The sequence below is a fragment of the Cryptomeria japonica genome, chromosome 4 (genome assembly GCF_030272615.1).
Source record: "Cryptomeria japonica chromosome 4, Sugi_1.0, whole genome shotgun sequence".
NCBI lineage: Eukaryota > Viridiplantae > Streptophyta > Pinopsida > Cupressales > Cupressaceae > Cryptomeria > Cryptomeria japonica.
In genome coordinates, this window is record NC_081408.1 from 679849701 (window position 1) to 679873519 (window position 23819).

The 23819-nt window shown below is 34.3% G+C and overlaps 1 protein-coding gene across 1 annotated transcript; it reads right to left on the reverse strand.

Moving 5' to 3' along the window:
- Nucleotides 1-22295: 22295 nt before the first annotated feature.
- Nucleotides 22296-23780, reverse strand: LOC131028681 (putative UPF0481 protein At3g02645). Its single transcript, XM_059219401.1, has one exon. It carries the CDS (start codon nt 23778-23780, stop codon nt 22296-22298), a length of 1485 nt encoding a protein of 494 aa, XP_059075384.1.
- Nucleotides 23781-23819: the final 39 nt, after the last annotated feature.

A 23819-nucleotide genomic window follows, 5' to 3' on the forward strand; every position in this document is an offset into this window, starting at 1 on the left:
CCATGGAAAGAAGAAGGAAAGTGAACTTCATGTTGCTACCCCAAGGTGATTAAAATTGAAATAATACCACCATAAATGATAAAGAGCCCCAGTTAAGTTGGCTACTTATGTCATAGGGTGAAGACAAACATGAAGAGAAAAGAAGTGCTAAGGCACTATGTTTTTGCCAAGAAAGACAACTATGTCTATTGTAAGACAAATTTGTGCAAGATCATATTGCTTTTGAACAAATTTCTTAAATGCATGACATTTCCCAATAGAATGTGAATATGAATCATGAAAAATGCAATATTCATCACCTTTCACTTGCTTAAGATTGTTGTTATGTTGTTTAGGAGTAAATGAAATGTTCCTATCATATTTTAATCTCCAATAGATTCTTATAGCTAGTCTTTCGGGATAATAAATATGTTTTAACTTAGTTTCTTGACATGGAGGAGAACAACTATTAGAAGAAGGATCATTACCCACGATATTAATTTTGCCATTTTCTATGCCTTCTTGAATAGATTTTTGAAAATCAGGGCAATCGTCAACATTATGATCGTGGGTTTGATGAAATGAGCAAAAAGGATGTTTTGAAGAAGAAGCATTCTTACAGGCTCTTTCGATTTGTTGTCTCTGGAGATAATTTTTAAAGTTTTAGAGCCTAAGGAGTTCATCCATAGAGAGAGGAGTCTCGTTTCCTAGGCCTTCTGTAGTAGCTTGTGTGGGAGGGTTTATAGGGACACAAATTCCTTGTTCAAATTTCCCAAGTCCTTGTCCTCTAAAACCTTGTTTTGTCATTATATTAAAGCCACAACTATAAGAATGTTGCAAATGACTAGGTGGGGGAATAGGATCATGAATTGCTTTGAAATTTGATGTGTATAGGGGAATAAAAGGATTCATAGATGAAGAAGGAATATCATGTGAAAGGATACTCTTCTTTCTTTCACTAGGCTTATCCTTTTTGGGAGATTGGGAATGAACATCTTCATCATCTAAAGGCTCATCTTTACTTATTTCTATGTGAGGGGAAAGATCATGAATAAAATGCATACATATTTTTGATGTTGAAGATAGGTCTTAGGAGAATAAGGAGGGTCTAAAGATGTAAGAATGTTGATATTTTTATTTTACCCCCCTTTCTCAAGGGTATGTGTATGAGAAGAAGATGGGCCCATATTGCTTTCCAATGCTTGCTCTTTGTCAAAAAGATAATTGGTTTATGTATTAGCTCTCATCTTATTCGCACAAAATACCATAGGAGAGGTACAAGGATTAGGATCTCTAAGATTGGGATCTACAAAATCCTTAAGGTGATTAACATATGAAATTTATTTTACTAATAGCATCACCATAATACAACATAAATGATACATGAAAGCTTTGAGATCAAATTGAAAAGGAAATGACTTTTAAATCCTAACAACACAATATGACAAGTGGTATGAATGAAAAGAAGCGCCATAAAATGAAAGAAGCCATTGTCCAATACATGATTGTAATAGATATATGTTAAAAACAATATAATCATATGTGAAATAGAAAATAAATCTAGTCCATTGATTGTCATTGAAAGTGTCTTAATTAAAATCTTAATTTACTAAAAAAGAAGATCTAAAATTAGGACCTTTTTATGAAAAATTAATTTAAAAGTTGAGAGTGTTAAAATTTGAATTTACTTTCGACCTTACAAGGTTTGAAAATTGGTAAAATACACCAATTTCCTGGATTTAAGAAGAAAAATACTATCAATTCTGACTCCCAAAATTTGGGGAAAAAAGCGAGGGACCAGGTGCAAACTGTACCTGGTCTGGCCAATTTTTTTTTAAATTTTTAGGAATTATTGAAATTATGATTTTATTACAGAATCCAAAAAAACAACTGATTTGGAGATGTCTACATTGGTCAAATTAGCAATCAAAGGTCAAAATGGGAGATCCTTAAAAATTAGGGTTTTTCTTTTTAACCACTTAATTTTTAGAATGAAAAGACAGATTTGAATTGCAATTTTGAAATAGAAATCAGATCTGAATTCTCAACCAAAATACTATTTTTTTACAAGCTTAATTTCCTTAAAATGAAAAATTAGGGTTTTTATTCAATTAACCCTAAAATTTGCAAAAATGAAAAAGATTAAACTTGGAAATGAAAATTTGAAATTAAAATTAAAATTATTTAGATTTAACAATAAGAAATCATAAGTAAGATGTAGGACGTCGGGTTCACCAAAATGTAAAGTGGAAAATTAGATCCTAGTGGTTCCCCACCTATGAGAGAGAAAGGAAACCACTAGGATGATTTTCACTTGGGAGACACTTTACATTCAAAAGAGGGGCTTGAATCCACTAGATCCAAATCTAAGGGAAATAAGGATGTGAATACCAAGTGGATTACAAGGATTGGAATGCAATTTGCCCTCTTTTGGAATACAAAATGGATGAAATAAGGAGCTACTGGTTCAGGATCACACTATAACTTTGGATTTGAGATATTTAGACTGATAAAGATCTACCTTGCAAATTTGGAGAAAATCCATCGAGACCGAGTTGAAGCTACACCTGGTCCTCTGAAAAATCCGCGGCCGAAAAGGGTTTTTTGTCTTTGAAAATGAAGCCTAAACGTACAATTACAGTTGTGCACCTGAAACCTACACACAGAAAAGAAGAGAAGAAGGGTTTTGGATAGGGGTTTTCCTTAGTCAAACCTAGGTTGAGGAATCAACCTTGAAAGAAAGTAATTGCAAATGCTTAAATGTGAACAATGGAAATGTATACCTTGTAGATCTGAAATTTGCTGATGACATATGTAATACCCTAAAAATGGTCATCTAAACCATGGGCCCCTAATCTCGACAACATCACCAAGGTCCTAACCAAAGGCAATTAAATCAATCTTGAGCACATTATTAATTCTTTAATCATCAAATATCACATGGCAAATCAATTACTCAATATTAATTAAATATTTATTTAATTAATTGAATCATTTCCAAGAATATCATTTTGATCAATTATCCTATTTTATTTATTAAATATCCTTGCATATTTAATTAATTAATAAATTTGCCATTTAATCATGCAAAAGGAATTAATTTATTACAAAAGATGAATTAATTACAAAGCAAGAGTTGAATTGAAATAAACAAAAAGAATTGAATTGAGAGAGAAATCAAACTTGAGATATTATTTCTTTTTCTAAATTTAGAACTTGAAATCAGAAAAGCAACTAAATTGAATTGTTGAATTATTCTCTAAAATTGGAACTCAAAGTTTTTTCAAAAAAAGAAGTTCAGTTACATTGAAAAGACTCTTTTCTTGAATAAATCAAAGAATTATCTATTTTTATCACAAATGCATGGAATTAATTAAATATTGTTTCCAATGCAACTTGAACTTCTTATCTGAATGCATTTCAATTAAGCTATAATTGGAATCTATCTCGAGGTTAATTGAACCTAATTTCTCAATTATTTTCAATTAATCTTAAATTGAGCTTTTTCATCATCTCTCTTGTGATTCTCTATAAATTCAACCTCCAGCTCTCATTCCAATTCACCCCAGAGATTTTTGAGAACACACTTGGAGATTTATTATTATCACGCTGATTTTGCTTTGGAGTCATTGAATACATTGTGCTTTTTTAGATTATTTGCATCTATATTGCTTGAATCCATATTGCTTGCATCCAGATTATTTGCATCCATTATTGCTTGAATCCATATTGCTTGAATTCATTATTTCTTGAATTATTCATCGATTATTTGCATCCATATAGCTTAATATCATATAGATTAAATCCTTCATCTTGGTGTAGTCTAGTCACTAGTATTGCTTATAAAAATCTGAGAGCAATCTTATACTCGCATCTTTTAGAAGGAAATTAGTCACTTTGTTATGGTTTATTACTTATTGATTATTGATTTACTAACCATACATGTAATGACTTAATTGAAGTGTTGTGCTTGCAGCTACAGACCCTTTTTCACACACACAACATCTAGTTTCTTTGCTTCTTGAATGTAATCACAAGTGTTGAATGAAATGGAATGTAACATGATGAAACCCTAACACACACACATGCTTGCAAATGAATGTTGTAATGTTTCTCCAATGTATGAATGAAGAAGACACATGGAGAAGAAGATGTTTGAAGACTTGAATGCTTGGTGACGATAGTGAAGACCTCTTGATTTTTCACCTCTATTCTCTTTCCTTTTTTCCTTCTTTTGAATGAGAGGATAAATCCCCCCTTTTATACTTGCCTTCGAGGGTTAATTATCCTCTAACCGAAGGCCGACATAGGGGAATTTAATTCCCAAAGACAGATTTAGGTCCAAGGGTCAGATGGACCCATCTTAGGGCCACTTTAAGAGGGAGGATAGGGGTGCCATGCCCCTGTCCTGCCCTATATTGGGGCTTAAATAGGGTACTGAGGTGATACCAGGGTTAAAACAAAGGCAAATTTGAAGAAATAGGGCAAAAAGGGGTCCTATTCGGGTGAGAAAATGTCATCGCAAAGGTGAGGGCCTAAAATGCAGTAAAAATTGTAAGGGTTGAAATTTTATGACACTACACATATCTTAAATGGGAAGCATACCTACATCTATATAGCCCATTTTTTTTCTTCCCAAGGGGAAACAAGTGGTTTATGAGCATTAGATCTCATTTTGTCTTAAATAACCTACCATTCTTGCAGAAAATTATTTATTGTGGTCGGATTAAATAGTTTCTCTCTTTCCCTCCTATGTGGGGATATTGATTGGATTCTCATGTGGGATATAGATCTTGGGGGATATTGATAATGATACCTCAATACATCACTTCGTCTTACACTTGTATATGATTTGCACTATCTCTTTTTTGGAGAGGAGTTTTGTCCCAAAGGGTTTTCTCCTTTTCTATGTTTGTGAGAGATTAGTTATGCATGGGTACCTAACATGGCCTAGTTTTTGGGACCTATATTGCATTTTCATATTAGTCTTGGATCATTTGCATAGTAATTTTTATTCCTAAGTTGCACCTAATGGGTTGTGTTGGTGTGAATGTGGTTATATCCTAACAAGTTCATAGTCTATTCACACATTAAGTTTACTTAGAACCTAGATTGCATTTGAGTTAGTTGTAATAAAGTTTCTTTATGTGATTTTTCATTAATAATGTTCATAAGATCATTTCAATTATCCTAGGTGGCATTCTAGAAGATAGACCATGCCAAATTATTTAATATTTTCCTTAGAAATTTAGCATTATGCATTATATGCATTTAATGTTTGTTGCAAGGGTAGTTGTCATCCTACCTCATCACCTTACCTATATAAGAAAGGCTCATTTTGTAAATTGTATCATATCAATTGAATCATTTTAACATAATCTCAATCTCATGTTCATGAGCCAATGTTGCAACATTCTCTTGTGGAAGGCATGTTTCTTGGTTTATCCTTTGAAGTATTTGCAACTTCATTATGGGTTCTTGATTATTCCAACAATATAGGGATTTCTTAAATTAAACCCTATGTTGGTGTTTGTTGACTACAATGTTATCACAACCAACGACATGAGATCCACAAGCAGAGCCCCTCTCTTGAAAAGTGAAATAAAATATCCACCCCAAGGTTCCGAAAGGCTAGGTCATAGCTGCACAAGATAGATCCATGTGAATGGTTGTGATTGTGAACAAAGGGGATTGCTGGTATCATTACTCTTGGGACTGGAAATATGGTGCATTTACTTATGCAATTGAAAATCTACCTCTTTTTATTATTTTTTCTGATTTGAATCTACAACAATAATTGAAATAAGAATTCTAATCTAACAATCCTACTGTAATTTAGATTTCAAAAGAACATTCAAAAGCTTTGACGGTTTAATCACATCAACTTAATCATATTTGCATTAATTAAAATAGCACAATTCATACAAATATAATGCAATATTCAAAGGAACAGAACAACAACAAATTTTTAGAATTAATACAATCGTAAGGTCATAAGCATGCACACATATAGGACAAATCCATATTAAGCTCTTCACAATATCGATGCAACCAAGTTATCCTTGCTATTGAATAATATATTGATGAATATTACCAACTAATAAGCTTGTTTAAATCATTAACATAACCAGAGATACGAAACATGAACACACTTCATTCACACTTAACAAAATTCAACAAGAGAATCCACACCAAAAGTTGCATTAATATCTCATAAAGAATGTATATGCCAACAATCCAACCCTTTTCATAATCAAAATTAGAGTACATATAGAGTTTATAAGTGCATATTTGCAAACCCAAAATTAGGGTTTCTAAGAAAAATTATAGCCTAAAATTTATTAAAATCAACAATGATTCAAAATTGTGGTTAGAAAGATAGTAGATACCTTGGGCATAAAAGAAATGAATTGATCATTTTATTTTAGGGTTAACCTCTCAAATTCTAGTAAAAATAGATGAGAAGATTTTCTCTTGATATAAGGATGCACTACAATTGATTGCCATAATAGAATCATAGTCAAAGATAAGGAAGAATGATTTAGTAGGAAATAGTAAAATTGATCATTTTTATTAGGGTTAAAAAATGTAATGTTGAAGTGATAAATTATAATGAATGTGAGAAAGATGAGACTTGTCCCCTACCTAGAGGAAGTAGAAGTTTTGGGTTAAAAATTGCATTAGGGAAGAATATCTAAGGAATGAAAATTTGATAATCAAAGGAATGAAGAGGGCTACCATGCTGAGAGAACTTGATAAATTACCTAGAAAGACAAAAAGTATATATAGTAAATTATAAAGTGGGACAAAGATGACACAAATAGCTGTCCAATGTTACTTCATGAAGAAGAAAAATATGAACCAATAGTTCATGGTTTGACTAGGGAAGAATTTTTTGGATGTGTATGAACAAAAACATAGGGTTTAACCATAAGAGCATTCAATGTTTGTTTGGCCTATGGCTATGGGAACTTTAATTGATAGAAAGTATAAGACCACTTAACAATATATAGTACATGATACTACAAATCAAGAGATATAACCCTCCATGAGTTACCACGATAACTATTGAGGAGATGGTAGGGAGGCTACCACGATAATAATAAAGGTACCAAACAAAGGACTGAAAGGCTAAGATATTATAACTATGGTAAACTAGGACATTATTCTAATAAGTGAAAAATAAAAAAAGGAGGAAAATATTTATATAATTTGGTGGTGATAAATAACATGATATTTATAATTCTTCCAAATTTAATATCTCTGTAATAACATGTTAGCACCATTGATTAGAAAGTGAATAATTGTCTAGTCCAAATGTAACCTGTGATGCTAAAGAAGGTATGCGTAACTAAAATAGAGGAGAAAACAAATCAAATATAGAAAGTTAGTGTAGAATAGGAGAATCATCATTGACAAAAAATAAATTTAAAAGTAATACAAAGGAGAAAAAAAAAGGAAAACTCAAGAAAAATGTGTCATGTATAAAATTTTAAAAAAAGAGAAAAAGAACTTCAGTAATTACTAGTGTTGGATTAATAGAAACATATCCTAGGATAATATTATGAAAGTGAAGATGAAAAGATAATATTTAGTTAAAGGGGAACATGATTTGGTGATAAGGAATTCCAAAGAGATAATTAAGAAAAATAGGTCTATATGTACTAAAAAGAAAAAATTGGTGAAATTGGTAGAATAAGAAGAGGTTGGTGTTCAATGGCTGGGTAGGATGAAGTTGGATAAGGTAATTCAAAGAAAATCATGAAAGATGGAACTAGGGTTTTTTATGACAAAGAGGAGGACTAATGAAAATTCAATTATTTTAGTCAATTCTAGGGTTGGATTTTGGAGAAAACTATAAGCTATTAATGTCCTTTGTAGAATTATGGATTTCTTAAGAAGAGGATATTGTCAATAAATAAAGGCCTCTTCTTGTTGCTCGTTAACATCAACTTGGAGAGGAAGAGACTGAGTTGATGAGTGCTAAGGTGTCCTTCCTTTGTCTTGTTTGTCATTCTGTACCATGGATTCCATAGACTCATCTATCTCATACACCTTCTCTCTTTGGCCCTTTCCTTGACTTATCTCTTTTTCATGTCTAGAAGAAACACTCGAGGGATGATTAGGATTCACTTTCTGTCTCTTCTTGGATGATTCTCTCTTTTCAGGTCCCTCCTTTCTCTTCGACCCCTTAGAATGAGAAGTGTTCTCACTTGCACTAGCCTCTCCTTCTTCCATTCTTGTTTCTAAGTTGAATGTCATAGCTATGTTCTATTCCTTCAACTTTTGATGCTGGACATCCACCCATCTGCGAGTACAACTCAGGACTGGATCTATCAATGCTCTTAAGTTTGCTACTTCTTGCTCATCCCAATCTATCTTCATTTCTTTGTCTTCTTTCTCATAGGAAGATTGGAGATATCTGCCACTGTCTTATGCTTGATCTGCTACTCTATAAACTTTGCATTTCCTGATAAGAACTAAGGGCAATCGAGAGTGCATTTCCTTGGACTCACCCTTTTGCCTTTCACTTCATCATACTCATGCCAACTTGCCCTAAGGTGATGTTCTTTTCAACATTTATGGTGAGGAAATGAGCTATATTAAGGATTTCGCTTTGGACCCTTTGGAAGAGTCAGGAGCGAAATTCAAGTTCTAGGCTTGATCCCATCATTTCCTTTACTCCAATCCACCTTGCAAGGCAACTACATACCAATCTTCCCTCTACCATGCCATAGGAACTAAGATTTTGACCTCAAACAAGGAGAAAATAGGTGCTTCTAGGAATTTCACTCTGGACCCTTTAGAAGGGTCAGGAGCGAAATTTGTTTTAGGTCTATTTTCACCACTTCATTTCCTTAAATCACCTTTCAAAGGTAAGTACGCATCAATGCCTTTCCAATCATGCCTTAGAAGTCAAAATCTTGATCACAACAAGGAGCAAATAGGGGTTATGGGAAATTTCGCTCTAGACCCTTTGGAAGGGTCAGGAGCGAAATTTGTCTCTGAGCTTATTTTACACCTCGTTTCTCCTTTCTTTGCCTTGAATCTAACTTCTCAAACCTTCTTCTATCACCATTAAGTCAACTTGCCCTCAAAGTGATGTTTACTTCAAGGTTTTAGTGAAGAAATAAGGTCTCCCAAGAATTTCGCTCTAGACCCTTTGGAGCGAAATTCAAGTTTAAGCTCAAATCTTGACTTCATCTCCAACCTTTCCCTATCAAAACAAGAACTTTGCTTTCAAAAATGCCTGGGACAAGGATTAGTTCATAGGTTTGGGCAAGGTAGAATGCCCTGTGAAGGAATTCGCTCTGGACCCTTTGGAAGGGTCAGGAGCAAAATTGCTCTTCTAGGCTCAATTCACACTCTCTTCCACTTGACTTTGCCTTGGACTTGATCTTGGATTCATTTCCTTCCATGTTCTTGCAAATTTGTCCAACCATTTAATGACTTAGATGAAGAATTAGGTCCTTTTGGGAAATTTCGCTTTGGACCCTTTGGAAGGGTTAGGAGTGAAATTCATGTTTTAGCTCAAATTTCATCACTTAATTGTCTTAAATCACTTCCTAAGGCAAGAATGTATATGCCCTCCTTCATCCATGTCCTGGGAGCAAAAATCTTGGTTTCAAGCATGGAGCAAAATAGGGATTTTAGAAATTTCGCTCTGGACCCTTTAGAAGGGTTAGGAGCGAAATTTATGTTTTAGGCTCATTTCCTTAACTTTTTCTCAAATTTTCAAGCCAAATCCTTATAACTACATCTCTCCAAGCTTGCTCATGCTAGCATTCGCCTTTCAAGCCTACACTTTGATCATTGGCTTCATTCAATTGACTCTGACTCGACAGAAGACAAAACTTTGGCCTAAAAACTTACCACCTTGACTCATCCTAACTCAAACTTCTCAACTTCTTTGCAAAATATACATTTTCCATCTTTCAAAGGCAAGATTCCGCTAAAATTACATTAGGGCTCTAGGCACAAAACAAATGACTTTCCCAAGCTTAGGTCAAATTTGGCTTTGAAAGGAACCCTAGGCAAGCTCTACGAAGGAAACCCTAACTTACCCAGCCTAGGCAGCCACTAACTCACTCAAAACACCTAACAAGCAGAGAAAAGCTAGGCAAAGAGAAAACAACACTCAAAAACAACAGGGGGTCCCCATTTTGATCGGGCGATGTGTGAAATGGTCACAACACATATACAGATGTTGATTGGGCTGGAGATGTTGATGACCGAAAGAGCACATCTGGTGGAGCTTTCTTTCTTGGAAAGAAACTTGTTTCATGGATCAGCAAGAAGCAATTATGTACTTCTTTATCTACTGTTGAATCAGAGTATGTTGTTGCTGCTACTAACTGTACACAAGTTTTATGGATGAAGCAAATGTTGAAGGATATAAGGGTTGATTGCAATGAACCGGTAGTTATTCATTGTGATAACTCTGCTGCTATTGATATATCAAAGAATTCGGTATTTCATTCTAAGACTAAGCACATTTCTATCAAGTATAATTTTCTAAAGGAGAAGGTGGAAGCAAATGAAGTCAGATTGGTTTATGTGAACACTAAAGAGTAGATTGTAGATATCTTCACTAAACCTCTTGCCTAAGGAATCATTTGAGTACTTGAGAGACAAATTGTGAGTTTCTGCCCCTTCGGTATAGAATTGAGTGATGCCATCAGTCCGGTATGCATTTATCAAGTGCTATCATTCATTCCGTATTGATGTGTTGATGCTACTACTCAGGGGGAGTAGTCAGCTGTGTGGTTTAGAGGTTTTATGATTTTTCTTTGATGTTTATGTCAGATTTCTGGCATTGATGTTAAAGGGGGAGAGATATATGTGAAAAACAAAGCTTTATTGTGATATCATTCTCAGGGGGAGTTTGGTTTTTGGTTCAGAACTTAGGTTTTTGGTTTAGAACTTCGTTGTCATATCTTCTTGGAGAGTCTGTTGGATGTCTTTCATTGGGGGAGACTTAATTGGCATTTTCTTGGCACTTGGATGTTTTTCACATCTAGTGTTGCCATCAATGCCAATGGGAGAGATTGTTGGCAATTTGGAGGAATTGATTATGTGTTGCATTGATGTTTTGTCATTGATGTCAACATTAGTTGTTTTGCTGTCTACCGGCTTCCGGTAGAGTGGTTAGACTATGATATTGATCTAGAGACCATCTCCGGTATTCTCCGATTTGGTCCGGCTTGTGGCATTGGCTTGGATTGGTTATTCTTGTGTTCCTGATGCATATCACATTCAGTTGGTTTGGGATTTGATGATCTGGATGCTATCATTTGTTCTAGTAAGCCTTTTGGTCATCGGTAAGGGTTTTACCGACAATGCTTTGATGAAGATCTTTTGATGAATCCGATAAGTGGTGTTGGTGTGACTTCTAGAAGGTTATCAGGATGTTGATGGTTATCTTGTTCGTGTTCTAGTTGATCGGTGGTGTTTCATTTGGCTTATGGCGACCTATTATAGGTCCGATCTCACTCTACTAGGTTATAGACTGGTTTGTGTAACGTGTTGGTTGATGCTCTCGATGCATCATCAGTTGGATTTATTGCTTGGATTATGTTGTTTTGGTCTTAGGCCGACTTGGTTTATCATTGGTTTGCGGGATTATGTAACGGATCTATTGTATTATCTTTTAGGTGGCCGACCTAATTGTTTAGGTCTCGGGTTGGTATAAATATGATGTAAGATCTCTTTGTAGATCGTGGTCTTATGGGATATAGGATTATTTGTGTGCGAATAATGTTGTAATCATATGTAATGGTTTTGGTCGATCATAGATGATCAAATTGGGTTTGTGAAAGAGGTTTAAGACCTCCGGTATTGAGCTTAACCAGAATTGTACTCAAGTATAGGAGATGCTATTCTTGCAGTTCATTCTTATTTCCGGATTGTAGTTTGGATTTCTTTGTAGTCAGTGAGGCTCCTTTTGTGTTCTAGGCAGTGTGCCTTTCTGCATGTACATGCCCCTCTTATTGTAATCACATACTTTGTAGAAGTATTATCTGACTGTGGGTAGGCTTCCCACCGTGGTTTTTTCCTTTACCGGGTTTTCCACCTACAAATATTGGTGTTATGTGTTATGGATGGTTGGTTAATTATTCTATAATTTATGTTTATCCTTAATTGTTACATCCGCTATTCCGGTATTTGATTTATGCATTCCGGTAGAAGGTTTTGTGAGCTTAAAGTTTTATAATCTGTTGACAATTGATTCATCCCCCCTCTCTCAGTTGTCCACCGGTTATCCTAATAGTTTTAACCTGTCTGCCACAGCCTTTTAATTGTGCATGTCTTCAAAAGTTGTCACCTCCTCTTTTGGTACAAATAGCAATGAAGGTATTGCTTAAGTCCTTAAAAAGAGTGCTTTTTTCTTTTGTTTCTTTTGCCGTCAATCAGATAACTTTTCCAACAATGTTCCAGCATTTATGGAAAAACCAGCTGGAAAAACATGGGGGTTTGGAACTTTATTTGGACGAAGATGAGTAACTGTTATATTGATTTCTTCTTCGGTGAGGGTTTCATTAAGAAGTCATCTTGATCCTCACTAAATAGTTTTGAAATTTACTCCAAAATTTTCTTTTGATTGTTCAAATTTGATCCTTCAAAATTATTAACGAGTTTTTGAAAGTAGTTTAGAGCCTCTTCATTGATTCTCTTACCATCCACAATTTGTTCCCTTGAATTAAATTTTATGCTAAAAGTTCTGTTTTGGATTCCACGAGCTTTTGTTGAGTTATGAATTTGTTTGGAATTTCTGTCTCCATTCTCTAACAATATTTCTCTTGATTTTTGTCTCTAGAATTCCTTTGTCAAATATTTTTGCATATTGATTAATCAGATCTTTTACGTTATTGTAATTTTCTTGATCCATGTTTTTGTGTATTATTTCATTGTTATTATAAATCCTTAAAAAAACTGAACAAATAAACTATTGTGGGGCTTGTAGGGAGCATAAATCCTTTCAAATACTGAAAATTTTATTAAAAAGCGAAAAAGATGAAACAAACTTCGGTTTTAAAAAGCATTGATACCATGTTGGTGCTGCTGGAATCACCTGGGTTTTGTCCTAGATGATGGGTTTGCCCGGGTTTATCCAGGACAAATCCATAGACATATTTCAGCACCCTGATAGGATCAGGAACCTTACTGCATCAAAATTCAGATATGGTACAATAAGACCCAGACCCAAAGTAAAAATCAGTGGATCTGGTAACTTAGCTGATGATGGATAACTAAGTGCGATATAATATATTGATAAAAAACATACACAATTAATTTTTGTTTCCTATGCTATTGATGTGGATGGAAGATATAGCTTCAATGAACTTTTGTATCATACGCTGCTATATCTCTGTGAATGATAGAAATGAGGTTTTGAAAATGGTATGTGCATAGGAACAATCATTATACAAGGAGGCATTTTGATAGGTCTCAGTCACAGATCAATTTGTCTTAAAAGAGTTTAAAAGTCATCTCATCTTATGTGAGAAATTCAATTTGGCAATGAGCATCTTTCATTTATTTCTTTATGTTGAACATGAATCACAAGATTCTTTAACAAAAACACAACAATTGCTTTGGAGAAGATTTATAATCATTCAAAATCTACTTGTTATGAAAATTGTATACAAGTTAATCGTTGACAAAATGTTGCAGTTATGTTTGCGTCGTTCTCTGTTAAGTTTATTCAGTCTTGACATGAAACTGGTTAATTGGGCTGAATGATGTGCTTGTTTAATGCAGGAGGAAGCCCAAACATCATCTACACCTGTAAAGACCAATTCTCCAAGTGTTCCTGCGAGTAGTAATTGTGGGCAAGGAAGTGCATTAGTTGAAACTCCTGAAGAGAAAGACCAGAAAACTCTTTCTAAAAAAAAGACCCTTTCTAATAGGAGTGCCAAAAAAAAATTAAATGACAATGTAAAAGAAACGGGAGAAGCCAAAGATGCCGATTTCAAAGCTCAAAATTCAAACGTAAAAAAGGATTGTTTTGACTTGACAATGCTTGACATTCTCCCAAGCATTTGTGCAAAACAACAAGCGTGGGAAGATGAAAATGTTTGTATCTTGTCGGATCCTATTAATTTTGCCTCAGAAGGTCAAAGAGATGATCTTAAAGTGATCTATCACCTATAAATTTAAAAGGTGGTACAAACTGTTACAAAAGTTGGATATTTCTACAAGATATTTTGATTGCAAAGCTTTTGAAAATATTCTTCATAATTACCCTCTTGATATTACAATAAAAAAGAATATAGGAGATCTATGAAAGAGGGCATTATTAATAGAAGATAAAATCCATAACATCCTTGTTTATGCCTTGATTACAGTGCATCGTTGATGAAATTGACCTACAATCCTATATTGACTTGAATTTGTTCCATGAAAATATGAGTGAGTAAAAGAAATAAATCCATAAAATAGGTAGCTAAAGAGTAGAAACATTTTAAGGTGTTTTCATTAATGAAGATTAGCTATCGATTGAACATCAAAGTAATGCATAATGCACATTGATCTATAAAGGATTGAATGTGTATGTTAGGATCACTTATGTAATTAAATACATATATATGTCAATGTTTAGCATGGTGAAATTATATAGCTCTTGTGGATGATTTATTATGGCCAAATATATTATTTTGTGGAGGAGGTTTAAGTTTTCATCCCCCAAGGTATAAGATAGTGAGATAATAGATAATTAGCATTAAAATTATTAGCATTTCTTGAAGATGGTAAATGATAGATATAAGGGATAGGTTGGGAATATGAGGGTGACAAGAGTGGTAAGAGAGGATGGAGAAAGACAAGTGAAGTGTAACAGTTGAGAGGATGACACATAGGAGTAGGAGATAAAGTGGTTTCTTGAAAGGACATGATCATACTTAGAGAGAGAGAGAGAGAGAGAGAGAGAGAGAGAGAGAGAGAGAGAGAGAGAGAGAGAGAGAGAGTTGGAGATAGAGAGAAGGGGATAAAGAGGGGGGGGAGGGAGATTGGGAAAAGGAGAGGGGGAGAGGGAGAGAGAGAGAGAGAGAAGGAGATTGGAAAAAGGAGAGGGGGAGAGAGAGAGAGAGAGAGAGGGGGGGGGGAGATATAGAGGAGATTGGGAGAGAGGGAGAGGGAGAGGGAGGGGTGGAGAGAGAGAGAGAGAAAGAGAGAGAGAGAGAGAGTAGGGAGAGAGGGAGTAAGAGAGAGAATAGGAGATAGGAAGAGAGGGAGAGAATAGGATAAGGAGAGGGGGAGAGGGAGAGGAGATTGGGAGAGACGGAGAAGAAGGGAAAAGCTGGGGAGAATATGATAAAGAGAGGGAGAGGGAGCACAAAGATGGGGAGAATATGATAAAGAGAGGGAGAGAGAGAGAGAGAGAATAGGAGGGAGGGGAGAGAGAGAGAGAGAGAGAGAGAGAGAGAGAGAGAGAGAGAGAGAGAGATAATAGGATAACGAGAGGGGGAGGGAGCGAGATTGGGGAAAGGAAAGAGAGAGAGAGAGAGAGAGAGAGAGAGAGAGAGAGAGAGAGAGAGAGAGAGAGAGAGAGAGAGAGAGAGAGAGAGAGAGAATAGGAGATATGAAGAGAGGGAGGGAGTGAGATGGGGAGAGATAGAAGATATTGGGAGAGAGGGAGAGGGAGAGGGAGGGTGGAGATGAGGAGAATAGGATAGAGAGAGAGAGAGAGAGAGAGAGAGTAGGAGAAGGAGGAGAGGGTGAGAGACATGACGTAGAGAGAGAACGAGGAGGAGAAAAGGGTGAGAGATTTGACAGAGAGAAGTGTGAGACGGAGAGAGATGAGATAGAACTCAAGGAGGATAATTAGGGCTCAGAATAGACAAAGACAGTGATGGGGGAAGAAAGACAAGAGAGAAAGGAAATAAAGTGAGACATGCATGTATACAAACATATATACATATATCTATATAAATATATGTATATATAACTATAGGTATGTGTATATACATACATAAACACATATTATAGATGTATGTCTATGCATATGTGTAGTAAATGCTAAGTTTACAAGCATACATTATTATGTCTTCATAACCCATACGGGTTATGTCGAACTGCGAATATGTTTTTTGTTTTTCAAAACCCGTACGGGTTTTGGCTAGATGAGTAAACATGAAAATTTAAGTGAAGTCCAATATTAAGTGACGGGAAAAATAAAAGAGGTTGGGTAGAAGAGAGGGACGAAGGTATGAAAACTAGATTGTAAATGTACATCAGTGCAAATTTAATATAAGATATATCTTAAAGTGATGATTATATTTGTCAAGGGGCGTGCAAGTAGTCTAGTTTTGATATAATGATGTTAGCACACTTTTAGATTGTAGCCATGCCTTTATTGTATCCATTGTTTATTAAGTAGTGTGCAGGTAGTCTAGTTTTGATATAAGGATGTTGCTACACCTATAGATTGGAACCATGCCTTTATTAATACATTATTTTAGAAAAAGATAGAATAGATAACAAAAATCAAAGAATGCTAAAACTTTTTAAAAAATAAAGAATAAAATAAGAATGAATAATTCCTTGTAAATGAGTAAGAAATGTGATCTCAAAATAATTCACGCCCCTTATCTATGCTTCCACATTTTGCATACATGTCTATTAGAGTAGTTATAACCACACCATCTAATAAATTGATCTATCCTTGATGATTTGAAGGATGTCCATACCTTGGTACAAGCTATGAGGATGCGATAAAAGGTTGCAAAGTTTGGATGTAGCTTTTCTTCCTTCTACCTTCAAAATTGAATGTTTTTATCAGCGTAAGGTAGGTACTTTGTCTTCCACATAGTCTTGTTTTTTATCTGCCATTTAAAATTTAAACTTCCAGTTAGAAGTCTACGCCATTTGCTTGGTATTCTCTCCTTAATACATGTCTTATTTTGTATTTTCCTTCTAATTCTATTAGATTGCAGATTTTTTTTATTAAATTTCAATAGCCAAAAGGATACTTTCCAGTGTACCTCTTCATCCTCTAGTTTTTTCATTTTCATCTTCCTCTATAGCTCCCTCATTGCCTTCAACTGTCCATGCCCACGATGATCAATAGAAGTGTGTCTAATTTACTTTATTGTCTTTATTTTGTACAAATTTATTAACTAAATGTAAATTAATTCAAATTTTGAAAATTTATGTAAAAACATGAATGCCTTCTTTTGAATTTTCTTATATCACATTATACTTAAAATTCACAAATCATAAATATTTATTTCACCAAAAAAATACTATTTTCATTCAAGCATATATCCACTCAAAATTTAACAATAGGACATGCGATCATGTATAATTTCTGAAAATAAACGTATATTTATATTTATATATATATTCATAATATCTATAAACGCAACATAACTTGAATAATATATCACTTTTCCATCACAAGTACACATTGGGATATGCATACAATCATGATACTTCATTCTAATACAAGATTCAGTTTCAACTTTGTAGACAACTAAATTTGGTTAGTTAATTTAATCAAATTTAAATCCTTTTCTTCTAATTAATTAATTCCCTATCCCATTCCTCCTAATTAATTAATTCCCTACCCGTTTCCTCCTAATTAATTAACCTAGTTAATTAATCCCCTTTTTGCCACCCCATTTGATTAATTACCTTTAATTAATTAAATGTCCCTTTTCTCAAAACCCCCATGGATTAATTAATTTAATTAATTAATTAAACTCAAATCCTATTTGAGCACATGACTACTACATTTTAACCACTTTCTTCCAAGCCTCCTCCCAATCCTATCCTAACCAACCCTATCCTTCCAACCCTATCTTATCCTAGTCATCCTATCCTAACCAACCTTATCCTATCCCTTCTAACCTCCCACACATGTGTGCACATTCTAACCAATTTTCTCCATTTTGAGGAAAATATCCTATTTTCGGTGGCCTTGCCCAAAATAGACATGTGTCCAAATGACACATGTCTCTCCCTCCATTTTTGGGTGGCTTTGCCCAAAATAGACATGTGTCCTCTTGGACACATTTCATCCCTCTCTCTCCTAGTTGAGACACTTGTCCCTTTTTGGAGGACAAGTGTCTCCTCTTCACCTCCCCTTCCCTTCTTCATCTCTCCTATTTAATCCCCCTCATTTTAGACCAAATCATCCACCTTTTTTTAATCATACCATCGTAATGCCCAATTTCATCCACACTTCATACCATCAAATCCATATATCCTAAATCCAATCAACATATCAATATCATGGAGCAATATCGAACATCTAAAGATGTCATCGAGCATGCATAAAATCGAATAACTATCAAATCTAAGCAATATTTTGGTTTGCATTTGATATTTTATTTGAATTCTATTTTCATTTTATCATTCTAATATTGAGGTGTATGATGCATTGTGTTTGCTTGGTTATTTAGCTTGTTCTTTTAACCCTTAGTTTAGCATGCACATTTTTCATTGCACAAACTTAAATCATGATTCTTACATGGTTACAAGGGGGAGATCGCATGTCAAATATGGATGGCTCACATTCCAATACAAAGATAAGGTACATATACAATTATTACATCTCCATGCCTTGTCTAAGTTCACCAATAAACATATATTACAACTTTCTAAAATATGATAAATTATAATAAATAAAGATATCATAATTGAGGAGAGTTGGGATCTCTACACACTCACCTATATTTGTCACAACAATTCCATCATTCATCCCAATGGTGATCAACACCACCCAACCGTGTGGGATGTTATGGCCCATCACTATAAACTAAATGACAAATGTATGGTTGCAAACAAAAACACAAAATACACAATTAGCCTCAAATATGAAACACAACTAGGTATAATTTCATTTTATAAAAAAATTTCATACAAGGATCAAAATTTATGTAAGAAGAAGAGAAATTGAATGCTAAAATATGTCTTCTCTTCACCTTGGTCCTCCAAGAAACAAAGTGAACTTATGGAGACATGATTACCTCAAGTAGCGCCCCATGATAGTGGATACATTCATTTGAACATTATCATCAAACTAGATAAAATTCTAATGGATTAAAAATTAATGTTTTCTACTCAACAATATTTAAATGAACTATCTATTTAATCGTAATTTTGACAAAATAATGTCACAATTAAGTATACTCTTATTTAATGTTTGAACCATAAAAAAATATAATGGAAAAATAATTTTTTTATGCAATCATGTGTGATAAGGAGGAAACAATATTTATAAGAAAAAAATAATTACTAGAAAACAAAATTATTTACAAGTTCCAAATTATTTAAAGAAAAATATAAAAATTTCCAAAATTTCTCCAATATCTAGGTTGACACCAATCATTATAGAACCTTCAAATTTAATAACTTGAAATACAAATAATATCAAAGTTCTAACAATAGCCTTTTGCTCCAATTCACCAAATATTATAAATATGCAACCATGTAAACTTTTTGGATATTTTGTAAGAGTCCAAGGGTATGAACTTCATTATTCTTTAAATTTATTAAATGATGAAAATAAAAATAAGTGAACTTCTAAAAAAACACAATGATCATATAATAATATCAAATTATTATTTTGCCTACAACTATCATTTTCAAACTAAGAATCTTTTAAACATATTAAACTAGATTTATGACAAGACTAATACAATATTTTGTTTCATACACTAAAAATAAACAACAAACTTTCTCTTTTTTTATAAAATTACATATTAAATTTACAACAAAACAAATATAAAGAGTAGCTCTAAGATTCCAATACAAATACAAGATGAATATTTCTCCTCCAATAAACAAGCTTTAAAATTTAGTTCACTTCTAAATCAAACAAGCAAGCTGAAGTTCAAGGAAAATACACTCCTATTTTTTCCCTATAAAAATTCACAAGTATAATAGAAAATAATGAATTCTTTTTTGCATATAAGAAAATATCTAGTTTCTATGTCCCTTTTGATCTAAATTTTTTCATTTGAATACCACAATTTGAGGTAATATCTCATTTCCAACAACTATTTATTTGCAATCCAAAATATATAACTTAGAAGCCAATTTTCACTTTTTGATAAGTTAAATTTATATTCACGGGCATATAATTTTTAAGTTATTTTTCACATTTCCAATGTAATTTTTTTTTCAAATCACAAAATTTTATGTAATATAAATATCTTTTAGATAAAATTTTAATAATTCTCTACGATTACTTTCCTAACTTAATAAATAAATTTTGTCTTTTTAAACCATTCAAAAACATATCATTACTTCAAAAATAATAATAATCATTCCACATGCATTTAAACAATTTAAATCTATTTCACTTAAACCAATCAAATTGCACATAAGGAAATAATGAGAGCATGCAAGAATTCAAACATGTTACTATGCTAGTACAATAGAGATCCAAAATTACACACAATTTCAATGGAACTGGCTAGTTTCAAAGATCATGTGTCTTGCACCCTAATAAAGTTTATATAAGTAAACCATAACAAACAAACAATGTGAATGGCTATAATTAACCACCATTAAAATTTTACCTGCACTTGTATTCTTAATCAAACATTATGCGCACATATTTAATGCATAAAAATAACCAAAAAAAATGTCAAATCAAACAATCATCAAATTTCAAATTTTATATAAATATAACATCATCATAACATAAGTGATGCATGATTTAATCATTTATTAAACAAAAGAGTTCAAGAATTAATAAAAGTAGGCATTACACTTTGTGAAGCACTTCAACTTTGACAAATTACATCAAAAGTGAATTCTTCATGCATCAAGATAAGAGTGTATATCTAGACAACATGATTTAGTATTCTAAAACAACACACATTTTCCTAGTTTTAAAAACTATGCATCTTCAAATTGTATGTTAGTTGTTTTTCTTTACATTTTCTAAATTCTTTCTCTTTCTTATTTAGAAATATATAAACACTTTCTTTACGCGCTAAAATAAATTATTTATCTCTAGTGAACAATTAACATCTAATCCAAATCAAATCACTTCAACAACATCAAAAAGATAATTACCTTTAATTAAAATTTTATTGATGAGCATACTCTATTTATATTAAAAAAGTTACATATCAAAAACAAAAAATTAAACTAAGATTTAATAAAAAATATTTTTATAATCAAACTAATATTTATATATAAAGTGCTCAATTAAAAGAAAATACATGTTACCGACCAGTTTACTGAAGATATAGGTCTATTAGCATTAATAACAGTCCCTGCACTTCAGTCGCATATTACGTGAGTCTTTTATACCTGTGTCTCCGTGCAATGAAGATACCAGCAATCAGTAAAATTTATCCAGTCGACTTGTATTGAGATTATCCAGCAGCCACCTTTGACCCATCATCCCAGTAACACTATTAACAATGTGAATAACAAAACTACTAACGAAACTCCCGATACCAGTAGCTGTCAAATTGGAGGCGACCCCCAAGCTCCTCATGCCATCCGGCACTTGTGAATAGAAAAATTCTTGCAGACCCACCAGAACAAAAGCATCCGCTATACCCAACACTACATTAGGCAGGGCTAGCCAAAAGACACTCATGGGAACCACGACCTGCGGCTTGTCCATGAGACCGTGAGCTTGCACCATTTTCATAATTACAAAGGTAAATAACAATTTTTTAACTGATAGGATAGATTAATGAAAACGATATAATAATATGCAATAACAAAAGTAAAGCAGAATCGTTTAAATTACTTAGCAAATAAGGTAGGAATTAAAACACAAAAACCAAATTGACCATCGTGGAGAGGACGCTGGTGTTATTCTTTTGGCTATAATTTTATGCATACCCACAACAGACCTGTTAATGCAACGCACTAGAAATTCCTTGTGTGGCGAATAAGCCGAACTGTACTTGAAAAGGTGGCACTTTACGCTGTAGTTGCATTCTATTTTAAAATGAGAATAAAGTGAAAATACAGCAGTCAGTCCAGAACAATGTATAAAAGATAACAAGACAAACTGCAGCGAGCAAACTCAGCTAAGTGGAAAATAAAAACAGCAGAAGAAGTATAGCAGAAAATATTCAAGAACTATGTTTACTCAATAACAGTGGTTACATTATAATTTTACAATAAAAAAATTATAATTATAGATCTAACTTGAACATTTATGTGAACACTATCATTAACATATATTTAATTCTTCAAATTCATAAAAACACGCTAACAAAAGCACGAGTTCAAATGTATAAGCAGCTCCACAAAGCGTTACAAACAACACATCAGACATATTAGTGTTTGGTTCTTCTATAATTAGAATACAGCACTTCCATTCTTTACTTTTGCCCCTACCCAAAGCGGTTGAAACGCTTGCCTTCGCTCCTCTCCTTTTCAGGATGCTCTCCCCCACATTCTGTCACAGTGCAGTATGTCTGCACTACAGTCAACACCAGAACAAAGAACCCAATCAGTAGCGCCACGAATTTCCATGGACTTGACAAATAGTTGGTAAGGAGTTCGTCCCACCAACGCCTTATCTTGCTATTGTAATAATTTTTGATAAGTGCCTCCCTGATTTGAGCCTTCAACCCCGCACCAACATCCAGAAAGCCTGTAAGATACAGTGGCTTAGACATGCCGTCCCACATCTTGGACACGTACTCGTCGGTGATCATCATGCTCTGCCTATTAATGATGTGGCTTTCTCGCAGCAAGCTGACGTCTTCCGGGGTGTCGATGAGACAATCCATCAGCTCCACGTAATACATCACACGTTTCTCTCGATCTGCGTCATTGAACTCCAACGCCAGCAAATTCCTCAACAGAACTTCAGTATACGTGTCTGAAATCGTTATCTGAGGAAGATAAAGCGTGTCCGAGTTCCTGCAAAATCTTATCTTACCTGGGCCCTTAAACTCTTTAAACTTAATCCCGCCATTGACCAGTTCCTTTGCGTTGTATTTTGGGAGAAAATCTGGATGATCTCTTCGGGCTGGATGCATTTTGAAAGCACCCAACACCACTGCAACTGTGTTTTCTATCCCACTCAAAACCCACTGCCGCCAAGTCTGCTTCCCATTCTCAACCTGAGTCTCAACTTGGAGGATAGAGGAGACACGTTGGTGTAGATGGTCTAGCAAATGCTTTTCTTTCTCTGCATTGAATTTTTTGTCAGATACGTCGAAGCAACACAGACTCTTTATTTTAGATTCGATGAGAGATACAATTGTCCTCTCTGGAGCATTTTCACCTGCCGTTGTCCTCTGCGGAGTAGTTCGAACTGCTTGCTCGCTCGTCTTCAGAGTAGTTTCCACTTGTAAGAGAAGGGAGAGAGGGATCTGATTTTCCAGCTTCACAATATCACACATTATGCTTGCCTTTGCAGGCATGATATTGTCGCTGTTGATTTCCAAGAGAAAGTTGTGAAGGAACAAGGCATCTACCGTCATCATCCAGGCAAACTCTGGAATGTTCTCCTCCTCTATCTTCCGGTGGTAAATTTGCTCAAACTCAGATATGATAGGGGCCTCCGATATTTTTGTGAACAAGCGCTTGATGATCTCAGGCGCTCTCTCAGTTGCCTTCTTGAGCTTCTGAAGTTCCAACTGCGAAAGATGAGTTGGGCGTTGGTTCGAAGGCTCCAGGGGTTTATCTTTGGCCCATACATGGTGGTAAGGACCCAACGACACTAGTTGAGGAATGTATGCCTCTACCTTGGTATTCACCATAGCCTCGGGCACACGCATGCTTATTCCACCATCTGCAACATCATGCTTGGCCTTTTCTAGAATTTCTTCGACACTAGAAAGCCATTCATCTGCAGCTGCTGCCATCACCACAGATTAACGAAGAGCTCAACCAGGTGAGAAGGT

Bases quoted from the DNA above. Each gene is read 5' to 3' on its own strand.
- LOC131028681 (XM_059219401.1), bottom strand. From the start codon at position 23,780: ATGGCAGCAGCTGCAGATGAATGGCTTTCTAGTGTCGAAGAAATTCTA.